General features: G+C 42.2%; 1 protein-coding gene across 1 annotated transcript in view; it reads left to right on the top strand.

Moving 5' to 3' along the window:
* The first annotated feature begins 787 nt into the window (after positions 1 to 787).
* LOC126458351 (transcriptional regulator ERG homolog) overlaps positions 788 to 17,831 on the top strand; it is a 293,460-nt gene continuing 276,416 nt past the window's right edge. The window contains exon 1 of the mRNA XM_050095320.1: positions 788 to 872. Within this exon, the coding sequence (XP_049951277.1) occupies positions 788 to 872 (85 nt within the window). The remainder of the gene's footprint in view (positions 873 to 17,831) is intronic.

Here is a 17,831-nt window from a genome sequence, read left to right as displayed (position 1 = left end):
CGAATTTTATACTTACCACTGCATTAATTGCTTACTGATTAAAGACCACTGTAACCTGTGGGGAATGCAAAAAACTTTTTCAAACATAATTTTCTGTGGCAATAAAAATATCGATTGCGTGAAGGCGGTTGTAGCTGATGTAAGAAAAAAGAAAATAATGGGAACAGGGATTGGGGAAATGTCTAACCACGCCTCGGGCCGACACGCAACACGTCACGGAGGTGCGTGGCGTGGTGCGGCGTCGGCTTCGGCTCGGAGGTGATTAACTCTTTGGGCGGAGGGGGACGCAGGTCGTCGGTTTCTTGCAGCTGATCGATGCCAGCGAGAGAGTGTGGGCGGGAGTTGTGTTTGAGGGGTGAACAGGCGGGGACACTGCCGTTTCCTATCTCTGGAGGGCCGAGGAAGGAAAGGAAAGGTCCGCTATCTCCATAACACGGCGCGCTGAGGTCGGCGAGCGGCGGGTGGCGGCGGGGCGCCGTTTGTCGCTCGTTTCCCCCGCAGCATGCGCTCTCCGCCTTCGCGGGCCGGGGGTGGGGGCGTCAGCATGGCGCCGCGCGCCGCCATTGGCCCGCGCGCCGCCGGCTCCGCCCCCCACCCCCGCGCCCCCTCCCCCAGCCGGCGGCGCTCGCCTCGCGGCGCTGGCCGGCGCGCCGGCACTTGCCGCGTGCGATGTGCCGCGAACGGAGGCGCCGCAGTCGTCTCCCGGTGGTGACGAGGGTAGCGCGAGCATAGGCCAGCCGAGCCGAGCCGAGCCGAGCGCAGCCGAAGCCAGCAGCCGGCAGCCGTCATGCTCGACATCAAGACGTCCGCCGACTACCTGTCGCGCACCGCCGCGGGCACCTTCACCAACTTCTCCATGCTCTTCGCTGCCGGTAAATATCGCTGCGCTCCGCCGACAGGTGCTCTTTGCCGTGACTGGCGCCCTGCTCGACCCGCCGTTTTCTGGCCAATCACCTTCGTGCAGCAAAATGTCATCAGTGCCAGTCGGAAGGTCATTTCCACCTTCTTTGGGTCCTGCCTCTTCGATGGCATTATGACTAACACAGTTGTCTTCTATTGGGTTTTCTCAGTGAGACACTTCTTATAACTTAAGAATGGATAACCGTACAACAGAGGTTGTCTAAAGCGAAAGTAAAAAATAAAAGAAAGAAGCATTTGGAGAGCAGAATATGTCATGTGTTCACACTATCAACGTTGCTTGTTTGCTCGAATTCTACAGCACCATATTTGTGGCTGTGTGAAGCTGTTTCAACGACTGTGAATTTGCCCCATGTTTAGCGATACACATTTTATGTCTTTTAATGTTGTTAACTAGAGCAGAAGGCATTCACCTCGGGGTGGTTCTCGAAAGTTGTGCAGCAGCAAGAGCAAAGGAAAGAATAGAATAATTAATTTCTTTTACTCATTGTATCACCCAAACGGTCGCTTTGTGGTGCAGTTCGACAATGTAGTTCCGTAATTGTTAATGCGCGTGTGTTCCGTTACATACATTATGTAACTACTCCCACTAGTCCAAAATTTTCCCTATTTTCATAGTCTACATCCGGATTTGCAATCGCGATACATTTGCCGAAACACCGAAGTTAAAAACTATGTTCTGCATGTTTCTCCTATGAAGTGAAACGCAGAAGACGGAAAAACATAATACATCATACATGCTGTATTTCCTTTCTTCGTTATTCTGTGGGATGATATGCAGGTTTGTATTTTTATAAATTTATGTTTGAGAGTACAAGAGTCTTCTTCCGCACATGACGGTATTCTACATTAACCTTCAGGAAACAACACAAAAAGTTTATCCTTGTTATAAGATTCAAAAGTAATTACAATATTGTCAAAAAATATGTAACTCCAGTTGTATGGCAATAAATAATCTTCGAAGCATGCGTTCATATTTTTATTTTCAAACTAGCCGTGAAACTAATAGCCGCTCCTGAAGTTTGTCTTGTCAGTAAGCAACAGACACACAATTTCTAAACTTGAGTTACTTATTTATTTTGCTAATTACACTGTTCTTAAATTGTCAACCTCGGGCACAAAGTCACCATCCTACTTGCGGGACTACATTTTCCGTGAATAAATAAGGAGGAATTGTGTATATGAGAGTCACATTTAGCAAAAAAAAATTCATCAGTTTCCGCGACTGATCATTAAGGATCCCAGAACACCTCATATCGAACTATGTGTCGCGTACGAACGAGTGCAGCTGACTGATATAACTAAAGATTTAGCTTTATGAGAAAAATATATAATTCTCCTCGTGGGTCTCATAGTCTTATTTTCACTTCCTTACAGTTCAACACCTCTGCCTCAGTTCCGTAACACTGATGACAGAAGACTCCAGTTCTGTGTTCTTGTAGACCAGAGAAAGATGTCTATGCTACTCTCAACAACTCCAAGTTCGTTTGGGAAGGGGAGAGAGGTGCATTGTTGGTGTTCGTTACAGGAAATGTAGTCTCACAGAACGCTGAAAAGACTTCCACTTAGTCTTGACTAAATGACCAAAAAAGTCACTCACAGTAATAGTAAAGTGAGTTCCATTGTTCACTAAAGATACCAAATGGGACGAAGAGGTTAAGAAACCAAATAAATGTTAGAACGAAGAGAGCAATTTCCTTCGATACTATAGTCACATAATTCCTGATGTGATAGTGAACTGCTTATTCATTTTGCCAATTACACGGAAGATACATTCTCTGAATGTCAATCCCAGGCACAAATTCTCCACCTTGAATCCGGAATCACATTGTCCATGAGTAAGTGTGGGCCTATGGATGACGGATGAAGTGACTACCACAGTTCTCTCAAGACACCAAATGTGCCACAGCCAACGAGGAACCAAATACGAGTGGATTAATTTCATTTGCAATGTTTAGTACCTCACGACGGCAGATAAAGCAGAAATCGAAAAGCAGATAACACTGAAATAAGTTTTCTTAATAGTCATATAAAGGTACACTACCCGAAGTGTTGCACACGAAGATTACGCCCCAAAAGTAGACTATGTATTTAACAATGAAGCGATTTTCTTAAGAACATTCCGCATTACTGAGAAATGCTAATTTTTTTGATATTATTCTTAAGTGGTTTACTTTAAATGGAAGCAAGAAAAAAGATTTTCAGTTCGAATGAAGATATGGGCCACAGAGAATCTTTACTAAGTAGTGATTTACTTTCTTTTGTCGCCAACAGTTTTCCAAGTTTGTCTATACACAGTAGCTCCTGAACATTTCCGTTGATGTTGCTATTCAGACTGGAGAAAACACTAGACTATCTACGGCTTACAGCGACTCAACGACCAAGTTTCGAGTGAAACACGTACTTGGCGAACTCTGAGTAGTTTTCATGCATCAACAGTTCCCTCAAATGAATACTCTGCTTAATTACTATGAAACCGTATGTCTGGTAATACTTAAACAGGAAAATATGTTTTCTTTTGTTGTACAGTTTGATTTGCCTACTATCTGAAATGTTAAAAACCGTGCAGTATCACACCTCTCATGTAAAAGTGAGTTATAGGTTAAGTGCAAATAGCACGGAGGATCTGTTCTGTTTGTACTAGCTCCTCTAGTATGCATTCGTCTTCTTATGTTGTCGACTTTGAACATCAGAGTTCAAGAAGGTTGGTAGATGTCTTTGCTCTCTGAAGTTTAATATTTAAAATCTGTCTCCCCAAATTATTCGACTATGTAAAGCGACCCGGTTCCATGAAGTAAATATAAAGACGATTCAGCGAAGTTTATTTTATGGAGCCACGACAACTAGAATTAAAACCGCTTATTCTATCAGTCGATTAGTTTCAAAAGATTTGGTAGACGGTTTATTATTAGTCTCAGCTTGTCACCGTTACGTGTGAAGCTTAGACCACCAAAACCTTTGATAATTTTGGTATTATGTTCACCAGTGTCAACTTCTTGCCTACTCAAAATGTTGGACAGTTCTGATTTATATTTGAAAAATATGAACTGTGATTAAGGATTTTGTGTATAAAATACGGTAGTGTAAATATACTGAGAATTAGAACTCAATAATTTTGAATAAGTACATGTAATCCACGCCAATGTTTACCCATAGTTCAAAACAGGATGGATCTAGCAGTATATCGTTATTGTTTCTTTACTGACGTAGTTTTTCAACAATATGAATACGTCAGCTGTTTCACATTGAGCTTGGAAGTCTGTTCTGTTGCCCACTTACACCTACAAAATATAATTTTCGTAGAGCCTAAGTAAAATTTTTGTCAATATTTAGAATACTTTCCCTCTATGAAGCACACAAAACAACATCCTGAATACTCATAAATTCACTCAGTCATTTTGTAAATTTTGTGCATGAAATACATGAAACTACTGTGTGTAAATTCAGCACTCATGTTCCAGGAAATGCGTCATTCATTTTCGCAGCAGCAAGGAGTTCGTAATAAAAATCCAGTTTGACAGCTTCTTTCTAGGCCTTTACTATCTGGTATTCACTGCTTCTTAGTACATCTTGAGTTTGTTAGATCTTAGTTTACTTCCTTAACAATTTGATTTTCAAATAATAACATGATCGAACAATTCGAGTGAGTGGATCAGGAAAGTAATAAATTTAGCTTAACACTAATCAAAAGCAAGTCAAAATTAAGACAGAATACCGTGATGAATTTCTGCTGCAACCAGATGTTGTAGCAAAATACGAAATACCTGTTCGTTTCATCTACCTTGGGTCCACTGCCTCTAAGGATCGCAACTACATCTAGAAAATAAAAAAAAATAATACCATTTACGAGAAAAGCAACAACTTACTGTGATAATCAGACAAAATTAATAGGATTAAGATCGGAGATGTTTGCGAATTTAGTGGATTTAAAAAGAAGAAAAGAAACTAATGCCTGAATTCTAAAAGAATGAAAGGGTGAAATGGGACTGTTGATAAAGTGCTATCACATCATTCTATAGTTAACTTATCACAAAATTTGGAGGCAAGGTGTCCTCTTAGAGAAAATCATCCTCCAAGTGAAATCCGACAGCTGAATAGCGCGAACAAGACGTCTTCATCGATGGGTATGCTTAACTGATAAGAAGACCAGCCAAACAAAATAACAACTGATTTGATAAATGGAAGGTTGTAATCACCGGAGAGAAATTTGTATAAGTCACTTACTTTCAACATCGGAAGGAAAGCATACAAATACAAAATAAAGTTTGAAATAGTGTTGATTAGGCCATGTAGTACAGGGGAAAGTAGGCATTGCGTTCCTTCTAAAAATATTTCATGCTGCTAACGCTTTCCTTATGTAGCCTTTTGCTCAAGGGACTACCACAGAATCTGACTTTCCGCTAGGCTGCCTCATTATTTGGGTCTGCATTACAAATAGCTGTGATCATAATATAAGACAAACTATAACACAGGCATAAGGTATACAGATAAAATACTAAAATTCACACAAACGCCTTAACAGCGATTGCCGACTCAGTTACGGAAGTATCAATTATTTTATGATGATGTTTTAGTAACTGGTTATTGCCACAATGTTGTCACCATTATTGTGAATGAAACACTCATGTCGTGTGGGCCATGAGAGACGGAGGAAAAGCATAGACATTAACCCATGACATTTGCATAAGGCCTGACTATCAATAGCATAATCTCGTGCTATGGAGCTCTTCGTCACTACGTTTTCCACCCTTGCTGATCATATTTTCACCACCAGGGTGAAAAGCAACAACAGACTAGAAACATCACTTAATTAGAGGGATTAACCACTGATCATTCGTCAGAGCAAGCCCAATTACTCATATACCATTCGAAATTCATTTCATCTTTTTACTATACATTTGCACAATTCCCTGGTTGTGGTTGCTAAACTGTAAAACTGTTATTTTTGTCCATAGAACTTTGCCCATTTATCACCAATGGAATTTAGAAGGTTAAAAGCTGAGTGTTGAGGACATGCAGCTACTCCCTTCCATTATAATATGATGGAAATATTGCACCCAACATACATTGGTGACTTACATAAGTTTAATATGTTTGGGATACTTACATTGCGCTGCTTTTTGGTATCCCTAAGAAATTCATTCCGTCAATGTACATGTTACCAGGTTACACACCCACCAACCTGCCCACCCACCCAGCCATTCATACACACAGACACACATAAACACGCGCTCGCGCGCGTGCACGCACACACACACACACACACACACACACACACACACACACACACACGCGCGCGCGCGCACACGCGCAAACGTGCTAGAACATAGCATTTAGATGCATTGGTTTCATTCATAGTAAACAAACACTGAACGTATGTATGACTATTCATGGCCCGCCGGAGTGGCCGTGCGGTTCTAGGCGCTACAGTCTGGAACCGAGCGACCGCTACGGTCGCAGGTTCCAATCCTGCCTCGGGCATGGATGTGTGTGATGTCTTTAGGTTAGTTAGGTTTAATTAGTCCTAAGTTCTAGGCGACTGATGACCTCAGAATTTAAGTCGCATAGTGCTCAGAGCCATATAACTATTCATGATGTCACGATCTTTGATATGAGACACTTGTAAATAATTTATTCGTAATTTAAGATACGTGTATCATGTCAAACATCGCGATTTGTCAAAGTATGACATCTCGCATCTTCCACGCTATTTAGGAGCAGTAGGGTTTATAATAAACACGCTGAACTCAAACAAAAAGTGTATGAAGATGCGAGACGTCGTGCTTTGACACTTCGCGATGTTTGACATGATATATGTGTCTTAAATTACGGAATAAATTACTTACAAGTGTCTCATAACAAAGATCGTGATATTATGCATCATCATACTCTTTGCACTTACGTTCAGTGTTTGTTTACTATGAATGAAACCAAGCGCATCTAAATGCTGTGTTCTAGTGCGTTTGCGCGTGTGCGTGTATGTATGTGCGCCATCACGCACTTGTGTAAGTGTGTGTGTGTGTGTGTGTGTGTGTGTGTGTGTGTGTGTGTGATAGACAGAGAGAGAGCGAGAGAGAGAGAGACGGTGTGTGTGTGTGTCTGTAAGCTAGTGCAATATAAGTGTCCTAAAACACAATGATCTTCTCGTTTCGTGAACATGCCATTCACTATATTTCTGTTACTTCTGCCAGAATCGCGGCTCTAGTGTCTACCTGCGCCTCCATCAGATAATGAGTTGGTGGTGGCTCGAAAACTAGTGGTTATGGTACAATGAAACATATCAGATCAAAAAAGCAAATGGTTGGATAATATACCCACATATGCTATCAATTTAAAATACAACTAAAGTTCCTCATACCAATGGAATAATGAATGTGTTGTACGTTCATCACGTCTTCTACTCTCCTCTGTTGGACATTTGACACTGACTGGAGGGGCACAGAAACTATAACCTACATCTATACTCCGCGACCCACCTTACGGTGTGTGGCGGAGGGTACTTATTGTACCACTATCTGATCCCCCCTTCCCTGTTCCATTCACGAATTGTGCGTGGGAAGAACGACTGCTTGTAAGTCTCCGTATTTGCTCTAATTTCTCGGATCTTTTCGTTGTGATCATTACGCGAGATATATGTGGGTGGTAGTAATATGTTGCCCATCTCTTCCCGGAATGTGCTCTCTCGTAATTTCGATAATAAACCTCTCCGTATTGCGTAACGCCTTTCTTGAAGTGTCCGCCACTGGAGCTTGTTCAGCATCTCCGTAACGCTCTCGCGCTGACTAAATGTCCCCATGACGAATCGCGCTGCTTTTCGCTGGATCATGTCTATCTCTTCTATTAATCCAACCTGGTAAGGGTCCCATACTGATGAGCAATACTCAAGAATCGGACGAACAAGCGTTTTGTAAGCTACTTCTTTCGTCGATGAGTCACATTTTCTTAGAATTCTTCCTATGAATCTCAACCTGGCGCCTGCTTTTCCCACTATTTGTTTTATGTGATCATTCCACTTCAGATCGCTCCGGATAGTAACTCCTAAGTATTTTACGGTCGTTACCGCTTCCAATGATTTACCACCTATGGCATAATCGTACTGGAATGGATTTCTGCCCCTATGTATGCGCATTATATTACATTTATCTACGTTTAGGGAAAGCTGCCAGCTGTCGCTCCATGCATTAATCCTCTGCAGGTCCTCCTGGAGTACGTACGAGTCTTCTGATGTTGCTACTTTCTTGTAGACAACCGTGTCATCTGCAAATAGCCTCACGGAGCTACCGATGTTGTCAACTAAGTCATTTATGTATATTGTAAACAATAAAGGTCCTATCACGCTTCCCTGCGGTACTCCCGAAATTACCTCTACATCTGCAGATTTTGAACCGTTAAGAATGACATGTTGTGTTCTTTCTTCTAGGAAATCCTGAATCCAATCACAAACCTGGTCCGATATTCCGTAAGCTCGTATTTTTTTCACTAAACGTAAGTGCGGAACCGTATCAAATGCCTTCCTGAAGTCCAGGAATACGGCATCAATCTGCTCGCCAGTGTCTACGGCACTGTGAATTTCTTGGGCAAATAGGGCGAGCTGAGTTTCACATGATCTCTGTTTGCGGAATCCATGTTGGTTTTGATGAAGGAGATTTGTATTATCTAAGAACGTCATAATACGAGAACACAAAACATGTTCCATTATTCTACAACAGATTGACGTAAGCGAAATAGGCCTATAATTATTCGCATCTGATTTATGACCCTTCTTGAAAATGGGAACGACCTGCGCTTTCTTCCAGTCGCTAGGTACTTTACGTTCTTCCAGCGATCTACGATAAATTGCTGATAGAAAGGGGGCAAGTTCTTTAGCATAATCACTGTAGAATCTTAAGGGTATCTCGTCTGGTCCGGATGCTTTTCCGCTACTAAGTGATAGCAGTTGTTTTTCAATTCCGATATCGTTTATTTCAATATTTTCCATTTTGGCGTCCGTGCGACGGCTGAAGTCAGGGACCGTGTTACGATTTTCCGCAGTGAAACAGTTTCGGAACACTGAATTCAGTATTTCTGCCTTTCTTCGGTCGTCCTCTGTTTCGGTGCCATCGTGGTCAACGAGTGACTGAATAGGGGATTTAGATCCGCTTACCGATTTTACATATGACCAAAACTTTTTAGGGTTCTTGTTTAGATTGTTTGCCAATGTTTTATGTTCGAATTCGTTGAATGCTTCTCTCATTGCTCTCTTTACGCTCTTTTTCGCTTCGTTCAGCTTTTCCTTATCAGCTATGATTCGACTACTCTTAAACCTATGATGAAGCTTTCTTTGTTTCCGTAGTACCTTTCGTACATGATTGTTATACCACGGTGGATCTTTCCCCTCGCTTTGGACCTTAGTCGGTACGAACTTATCTAAGGCGTACTGGACGATGTTTCTGAATTTTTTCCATTTTTGTTCCACATCCTCTTCCTCAGAAATGAACGTTTGATGGTGGTCACTCAGATATTCTGCGATTTGTGCCCTATCACTCTTGTTAAGCAAATATATTTTCCTTCCTTTCTTGGCATTTCTTATTACACTTGTAGTCATTGATGCAACCACTGACTTATGATCACTGATACCCTCTTCTACATTCACGGAGTCGAAAAGTTCCGGTCTATTTGTTGCTATGAGGTCTAAAACGTTAGCTTCACGAGTTGGTTCTCTAACTATCTGCTCGAAGTAATTCTCGGACAAGGCGGTCAGGATAATGTCACAAGAGTCTCTGTCCCTGGCTCCAGTTCTGATTGTGTGACTATCCCATTCTATACCTGGTAGATTGAAGTCTCCCCCTATTACAATAGTATGATCACGAAACTTCTTCACGACGTTCTGCAGGTTCTCTCTGAGGCGCTCAACTACTACGGTTGCTGATGCAGGTGGTCTATAGAAGCATCCGACTATCATATCTGACCCATCTTTGATACTTAACTTAACCCAGATTATTTCACATTCGCATTCGCTAATAACTTCACTGGATATTATTGAATTCTTTACTGCTATAAATACTCCTCCACCATTGGCGTTTATCCTATCCTTGCGGTATATATTCCATTCTGTGTCTAGGATTTCGTTACTGTTCACTTCCGGTTTTAACCAACTTTCCGTTCCTAATACTATATGCGCACTATTTCCTTCAATAAGAGATACTAATTCAGGAACCTTGCCCTGGATACTCCTGCAGTTTACCAATATTACGTTAACTTTTCCTGTTTTTGGTCTCTGAGGACGGACGTTCTTTATCAACGATGATAATGTCCTCTCTGGTAAGCCGTCAGGTATTTTATCGTTTCGCCCAAGGGGGGGTCCCTCTAACCTAAGAAACCCCCGTGTGCACGCCACACGTACTCTGCTACCCTAGTAGCTGCTTCCGGTGTGTAGTGCACGCCTGACCTGTCTAGGGGGGCCCTACAGTTCTCCACCCAATAACGGAGGTCGATGAATTTGCAACCATTATAGTCGCAGAGTCGTCTGAGCCTCTGGTTTAGACCCTCCACACGGCTCCAAACCAGAGGACCGCGATCGACTCTGGGCACTATGCTGCAGATATTAAGCTCAGCTTGCACTCCGCGTGCGATGCTGGTTGTCTTCACCAAATCAGCCAGCCGCCGGAAGGAACCAAGGATGGCCTCAGAACCCAAGCGGCAGGCGTTATTCGTTCCGACATGTGCTACTATCTGCAGCCGGTCACACCCAGTGCGTTCAATAGCTGCCGGAAGGGCCTCCTCCACATTACGGACGAGACCCCCCGGCAAGCACACCGAGTGCACACTGGCATTCTTCCCCGACCTACCCGCTATTTTCCTAAGGGGCTCCATAACCCGCCTAACGTTGGAGCTCCCTATAACTAATAGGCCCGCCCTCTGTGACTGTCGGGACCTTGCCGGAGAATCGGCCACTGGCCCAACAGGCGAGGCATCCTGTGGTGGCTCGGAAACGATGTCATCACCACTAGGAAGCACCCCGTACCTGTTGGAAAGGGGTAAGGCAGCTGCCACGCGGCCAGATCCCACCTTCGCCTTTCGGCCAGGCACGCGCGAGCCCACCACTGTCCGCCATTCACCCTGGAGTGATGGCTGACCGGTAAGATGCTCACTGCCGGAAGACGCAGCGACATCAGGGGTTCCATGTGATTCCAAGGCCACCGAAGTAGGCATAGGTCTCACCACAGTTGCCCCAACGCCACTACGAGCCGACGCCTGCGCCTCGAGCTCGATGAGCCTAACAGACAAAGCCTCCACCTGCCCCCGAAGAGTGGCCAATTCTCCTTGCGTCCGCTCACAACAACCACAGTCCCTACACATGACTATGTTTACCCTACTCTATACGGTGACAAATTCCCAAGATAATCTTCTGATGAGCTACTCTGATAATCAAGAAACACTCACTGAAATACGAGACGCGAAAACTACGCTAGGTTTTCCCAGAAAAACTATTTAAAAGCTAAGCGCAGCAAATAAGTACAAAAACGCTTTATACAAACAGTACTCGCTGCTGCTGGTGCTCTCGCTCTGGCTGTCACAAGACTGCAGAACGGTAATGTGTAGGGCCATTCAAAATGCCGGCGTGTGATTTTGGCCTTGTTATTAACGGTATCTTCCCAAGCCTTTTGGTTCGCGTTTACCTCTATCAAAACCGAGGGTCCTCGAGAAAGCAGTAAGCACTTGAATCAAGCAGCTATTGCCGACAGAATGTATATTTTAGTCTTTCAGCGATATCTCGGGATTTGATCAGAGTAGCTCATCTCTATAGGACTGAAATTCGAACTGAATATATGAAAAATTGTAACGTGGAAGAGGCGGTGTCGATGCGAGAAGCGTAATTGTCGCAAAACACCGAGATTATTCGCACTTATAAAACATGATGGTTTGTTGCATTGCTGCACAAGTCTCAGGTGTTCTGAAACCTCGGGCGCTGAGATCTATGGGCGTGAGCGGCCTGTGTAGTGAGGTGCGGGGCGGCCATTGAGGAGGAAAGGTGTGGCGAACAAGTGGGGCGAGCGAGGCGTGGTCGGAACAAGCTGGGGTCGCGGCCGAGGCGCCACCTGCGGCCGACACGCACCGCCACGCCAGCAGGGGCCGCTTATGCTCGCCCGCTGCTCGCGACCGCTGGCAGCCACTCCACCCCTCAAGAGTACCTCACACGCCAGACTGGTAGACCTTCAGTTTGTGCATGGCCCAAAACCTCTGTTCTGGTGAACACACCTCAATTTGTAAAATGATATGATGTTGAGGGAGCAACGTACGTCTTACTTGATTTTATATTCTTTTGGAGACGCTAGTAGGGGCCCCACACATAGGCGACGGATTGATAAACAAACGGAAATGCTAATCTAAAAAACTGCTTTTAAAACGATTTTATTGGGAACTGTTGGCTATCTATATTAAGAAACGACTAACACCGTGCACAATCACCCGGGCCCAGTTGTTGGTTGCGTACCAAACCACTTTTAAGTGCAACAAAATTTGATTTTCAGAATTTCATATAATTATAGTTCAAATTTAAAAATTTAAGGTGAAGCCATAATCTACTCAACTGATATAATCTTACCTTAAAAGTGTAACACATTAAGACAAGTATGAAAGTTAGAAACTGTTATAAACTGTGTATATGTCTAGGTGCAGCGTAACTCACCATGCGAAAATACCAAGTTTACATCCGTCCACTATTTGGGGATGAGAACAGTTAGCAACATTCAAGAAATTTTACATGTAATTTCGAAACTTTATGAAACTTTTTCTCTTTCAAATCCGCATCCCACAAAAGGATGAAAGGAAAAACTTTATCGCTTATTACATCTTCGCTGTCTCTGCAGTAAAACTTCAGTATCGGGCATGACGTTTAAATTTATTATTTCTTCACTGCTAACTCTATTCAAATGGCTCTAAGCACTATGGGACTTAACATCTGAGGTCATGGGTCCCCTAGACTTACAACTTCTTAAATCTAAATAACCTAAGGACATCACACAATCCACGCCCGCAACAGGGTTCGAACCTGCGACCGTGGCAGCAGCGCGGTTCCGGACTGAAGACTGAAGCGCCTAGAACCGCTCAACCACAGTGGCCGGTCTACAAACTTTATTCGCAACATATTTACAACTCAGTATTCGCTTGTACCACTGAAGATACCTGCAAACTTATATCAGTGTGCGACAAATAGTTTAGGAAATATGACATCATAAACATTGAGATGTACGAAACACTACATTGTGCTTAAGTCGGAGCTCAGATTACCAGGAATATACCGCGTCAATTCAGGATAAAACTCCAAGCTTTCGACCACTACCTCCATGGTCGTCGTCAGGGCTAAAACTGACTGTCGTGAACTAGCGAGGTTCCCATTTTTACATGCAATGGACGGCTTCTGATTGGCTGGAATACGTCATAGCAACAGCGATATCGCGCGTAGTGAAGTGGTGCCCTCTACTTCCATAGATGTAGTTTCTATCCAGCGTTGCTTGCAGCGCCATCCCTTGAATCAGGAGGTAAAGTGCGGGAAGTTTTTCTCTCCGATTTTTCTTTATCCAATGCACTCTTCCAAGTGTTGCTAAGTGCATAGCCGTTGTCTCTGTTAAAGTTATTATCGCTAAGTCTAATTTCGACTGCTTCCCGGATCACAGAGTCCCAGTAATTCGATGCGTGGGCTATTACTCTGGTTTCTTCAAACAAAATCTTATGCTTGCTAAGCAGGCTATGTTCAGCCACCGCAGGTTTTTCCAAATACCTGTATTTCAGGTGGCGCTGGTGCTCGATGCAGCGGTTGGCAACGGTTCTCACAGACTGGCCCACGTAATTCTTGCCGCATTCACAAGGAATAGTATAAATTCCCGGCACTCTTAAGCCGAGACTATCTTTGACTGACGACCATGGAGGTAGTGGTCGAAAGCTTGGAGTTTTATCCTGAATTGACGCGGCATGTACACCGAGAGATTTTTATTCAAGAAATACGTCGCGAAAGACTTCGTAGCCATATCAGGAATATAGTCGCTCAGGATTTGATAATGAGAGCACTCAGCAACTTACAACAAAACTGAATGAGATTTTCACTCTGCAGGGAAGTGTGCTCTCATATAAAACTTCCTGACAGATTAAAACTGTGTGCCGAACCGAGACTTGAACTCGAGACCTTTGCCTTTCGCAGGCATGTGCTCTATCAACTGAGCTACCTAAGCACGACTCACAACCCGCACTCACAACTTCAGTTCTGCCAGTACCTCGTCTCATACCTTCCAAAGTTCACAGAGCACTTGCCCACCGAAGGCAAAGGTCCCGAGTTCGAGACGCGGTCCGGCACACAGTTTTAATCTGCCGGGAAGTTTCATACACAACAAACCTTTTATAATTAGGGAATACCTTACATTGTTCAGCGATGTCAGACATGTTGTTTACATATTCCCAATCTGTAGTTCGCAAAGAAATCTTAAACTCGCCAGTTTTTCTTTCATTTAGTAGTCTTTTAGTATGACTGCAAGTATTTACACAGTGATTTTGAAATCTTGCTGTTCGTTTAGAAATATTATCGAATGTTCCATTGTTGGTTTCCGTAGCTCTTGTACTGAATTGTACGCCGGAGAGTTAGATTATATCAAATGACAAGGGACTTAAGTACAGTTATAGAACGGGTATGCCCTACACATCTAAGTTAAAATCTACATTTAATATTATCCCTTACAGATTCGAAGATAAAACATTAATAATGCTTTTAGTTGTTTCATGAGGAGTTCAAAATGATCAGATGCGATCCTGTATAAGGTGAATTTTGTTCTGAGCTTACCATTGATTTCTACTTCCGAAGCACAAGCTTCAAAATGCTAATCACTTTAAAGTCTGAGGGCATCAGTTTTTTTTCATATTTTTGTTCCGTTTTAATATAACTGGGAAAGTCACCTTCAACTTCATCTTTCAGTGTGATTGTGCTCATTCAATAACTACAAATTCTAGCATGATGTTCTAGGTCTAAATGATCACAGAGAAGTGAAACAATAGCACACAACAACACTTAATGTCTGGACAAGCGAGTCCATATTGTCACTTGTCGCGTCAGGAATTTTGAGAGATTTGCGATCGTCAGCTGCGATCTGCGATTTGCCCACACTTGCGACATAGTCACGGATTGCTGCAATCCGTCCTTGAATGTGGGACTCTTACTATATCAACGTGAAATATCCTTGGCCTACCTCAGAGATATTGTTGGTATAAATTATATATTATGTCTTTGTTATGCAAGTATATGTTCCACTATGAGCTCAAGTATCATAATAATCTTTGAACTACTTTTCTTCATAGTGCTTTTTAAATTAATCGTAATGAACTTCCTTCTCTCAAATGTATAACCTAAATAGGATGCTGATATAAACGCCTATGGTTTGGGCGCTTTATTACCAACGAAACGTTAACCGCAGTTGGTGGTGGTTTATGAACTTGTTTCTTCATTCCCGACAGATGGAACATGGACAGCTTAAATTTACCCTAAACTTACTTCTCTTGACTATCTCTTAAGGCCGTCCCACATGCGTGAAAACAGATCAAAACTTGAAGGAAGTGCAAAGTACGGTATTGAATGATAGGCGCATAAACATATATGAAATAACTAATATCATAACCATATAATAAGAGAGAGTACCATCATTATTAACTATAAGAAAAGTTTCTGCAAGACTTCTGCTACATTTAATGAATACTGACCACAAGAAAATGTGGATCACATTCCGAATTGTCTGGTATATTTTAAAAATAATCTAATGCATTTTGTGTTCCTATTTAATTCTTTGGATGAGACGTGGGTCTACCACTTAACAACAGTAACGAAACAACAGCCAGAGTAGACGGTGGAAATCATTTGACTGCACAAAACGTGAAGTCGATTTCCTCTGTCTGTTTCAAAAGGGATTCTTGTTATTGATTACGCTGGAAAGATTAAAATAGTAACTGACAACTGCGCATGTCATCTGGATCGATTGGAAGAAAAAAAATGTGGTAAGACGTCCGCATTACAACGAAAACCATCGGAATAACGCCCCTGTCCCAGGGGTTCATGACATATTGTTGTAAATTAAATCTATTTACCAAATTTGCCTACCAAATTCCACCTGCATCAGCTTTTGACGAAATTTAGGACTTGCTGAGGTTAAAATGTAATAAAGAGATTATGAGAGCCACAGTCGAAAAACCTAGACCCTTTTGAAAATCTGAGTCATCAATGGGATAATCTAACTTGGAAAAGTAGGATAATATACAATGAGCTAAAACTTAACAATGTGAATATTAAGTGGAGATCCGTCCTGAAACACACAGTACTTCTCAACTACTCAGGATTTTCAATACTTCCTCGTTCATGTCGTCACAGATTTAAAAGTTCCACACTGGCTGATGTTCTTATTTTAGTGTTATCTATCAGAAAAGTATGATCCGACAGTCTGAAATACTGGGACGGTATAAATAAAAAAGTAACAGACTTGATTCAGAGAACCTATTCACACAGTTTAGAAATGAAACTACAGTAAGTGAAAGCTTGTATTTTCGGTAGTCACGTAACTGCATGTTTTCTTTATGCTCCGCATATTGTTGTAACAGCACTAGAACTTTGTATTACACTATTTACAGTTTTATAGAGTGTGATACGTGCGGTTACCTTTGTTCCCAGTGTTTCAATAAGACGCGACAAACCGTCTAAACTGATGAAACGCGAATTATTTGAGATTTCTGACCCTGTGGTAAAATGCCACGTCAAATCGACAAAATAATACAGCAACATGTTTATGATAAATGGACTGTATACCATCATAAGACCATCCACAGATAAAACAGAGAAAATGTTCCACAGTATCTTCACAGATAATTTATAGATTTCATTTACATTCCATCTGATGATGAGACACGTTAACAGTATTATAGGTCGAGTGTTTTGTGTCAGATATCGAGATCATGTCTACGAGGAGCCATCTCTTTGAGGAATTAGTCTCAAACTCACTGACATCTTTCAGTCCTACTATCTGACACTACAACGCTTATTATAATTTGTGTTTCATTCTGAAGGAAATACACAAGCTTCAAGCCGATTATATATTAACGTGTACACGACATTAGCTCAAGAATATGTCACTTTAAAGATGAATGCGTAGTTCCCATCCAACATGACAATGTGCTTCCATTGTAATGAAGTTATGGTTCGTGTAATTTCTTCACGAAGGAGCTACCCTTTTCCTCAGAGGCAGAGATGTTTACAATTCCATAAACTATCTCCGGTAATTGTGTTTCGTCTTTCATAGTGAGTTGCACTTTACGTGCCGCTAAGTTCACGTGTTCGTTACATTTAAATGCGTAAACGAACAAACATAACGCTATTTATCAAGCAATAACTAAACAATTTAATTTAATTACTAAAAACAAATTACAGTACATTCTCATATACAACAAAAGCTAGAGCAAGTTTTGAGGCGCAGTATAGTCCATCATGTTAAGAAGCTGTTACATTTTCATGAGGCTCCCAAAAGATTCCTCTGCAAATTTTTCCACATTTAATTACACAAACTGCGCATAGCAAAAGTAGTGGAGAGTAGAAAGGTCCACAAGTCATATGTCTGGCTTGGTTTGCTAAGTTGTCGGCACCATTGCTATTTGTGGATATCCAAAGCGAAAGATCCGTTACTGTCTTTTAGCATGTGATTTAAAAACGAAATTTTCCTCTTACCTAAGTACCTTTAATATCAAATGTAACCCAACATCTAATACTGTAGACAAGTGAACATTGTATGACGAATCGGGACGAGTCTATGTGAAGGCTTTAATCCTCTCCCCAAAATGCCTGTGGAAATCCCCTTGCCCACGGAGCGGTGCCGACAGGAAATTGAAGTACCTGTTCTTTTTTATTTTCATTT

The sequence above is a fragment of the Schistocerca serialis genome, chromosome 1, assembly GCF_023864345.2.
Source record: "Schistocerca serialis cubense isolate TAMUIC-IGC-003099 chromosome 1, iqSchSeri2.2, whole genome shotgun sequence".
Lineage (NCBI taxonomy): Eukaryota > Metazoa > Arthropoda > Insecta > Orthoptera > Acrididae > Schistocerca > Schistocerca serialis.
This window is presented reverse-complemented; position numbering and strand designations above follow the sequence as displayed.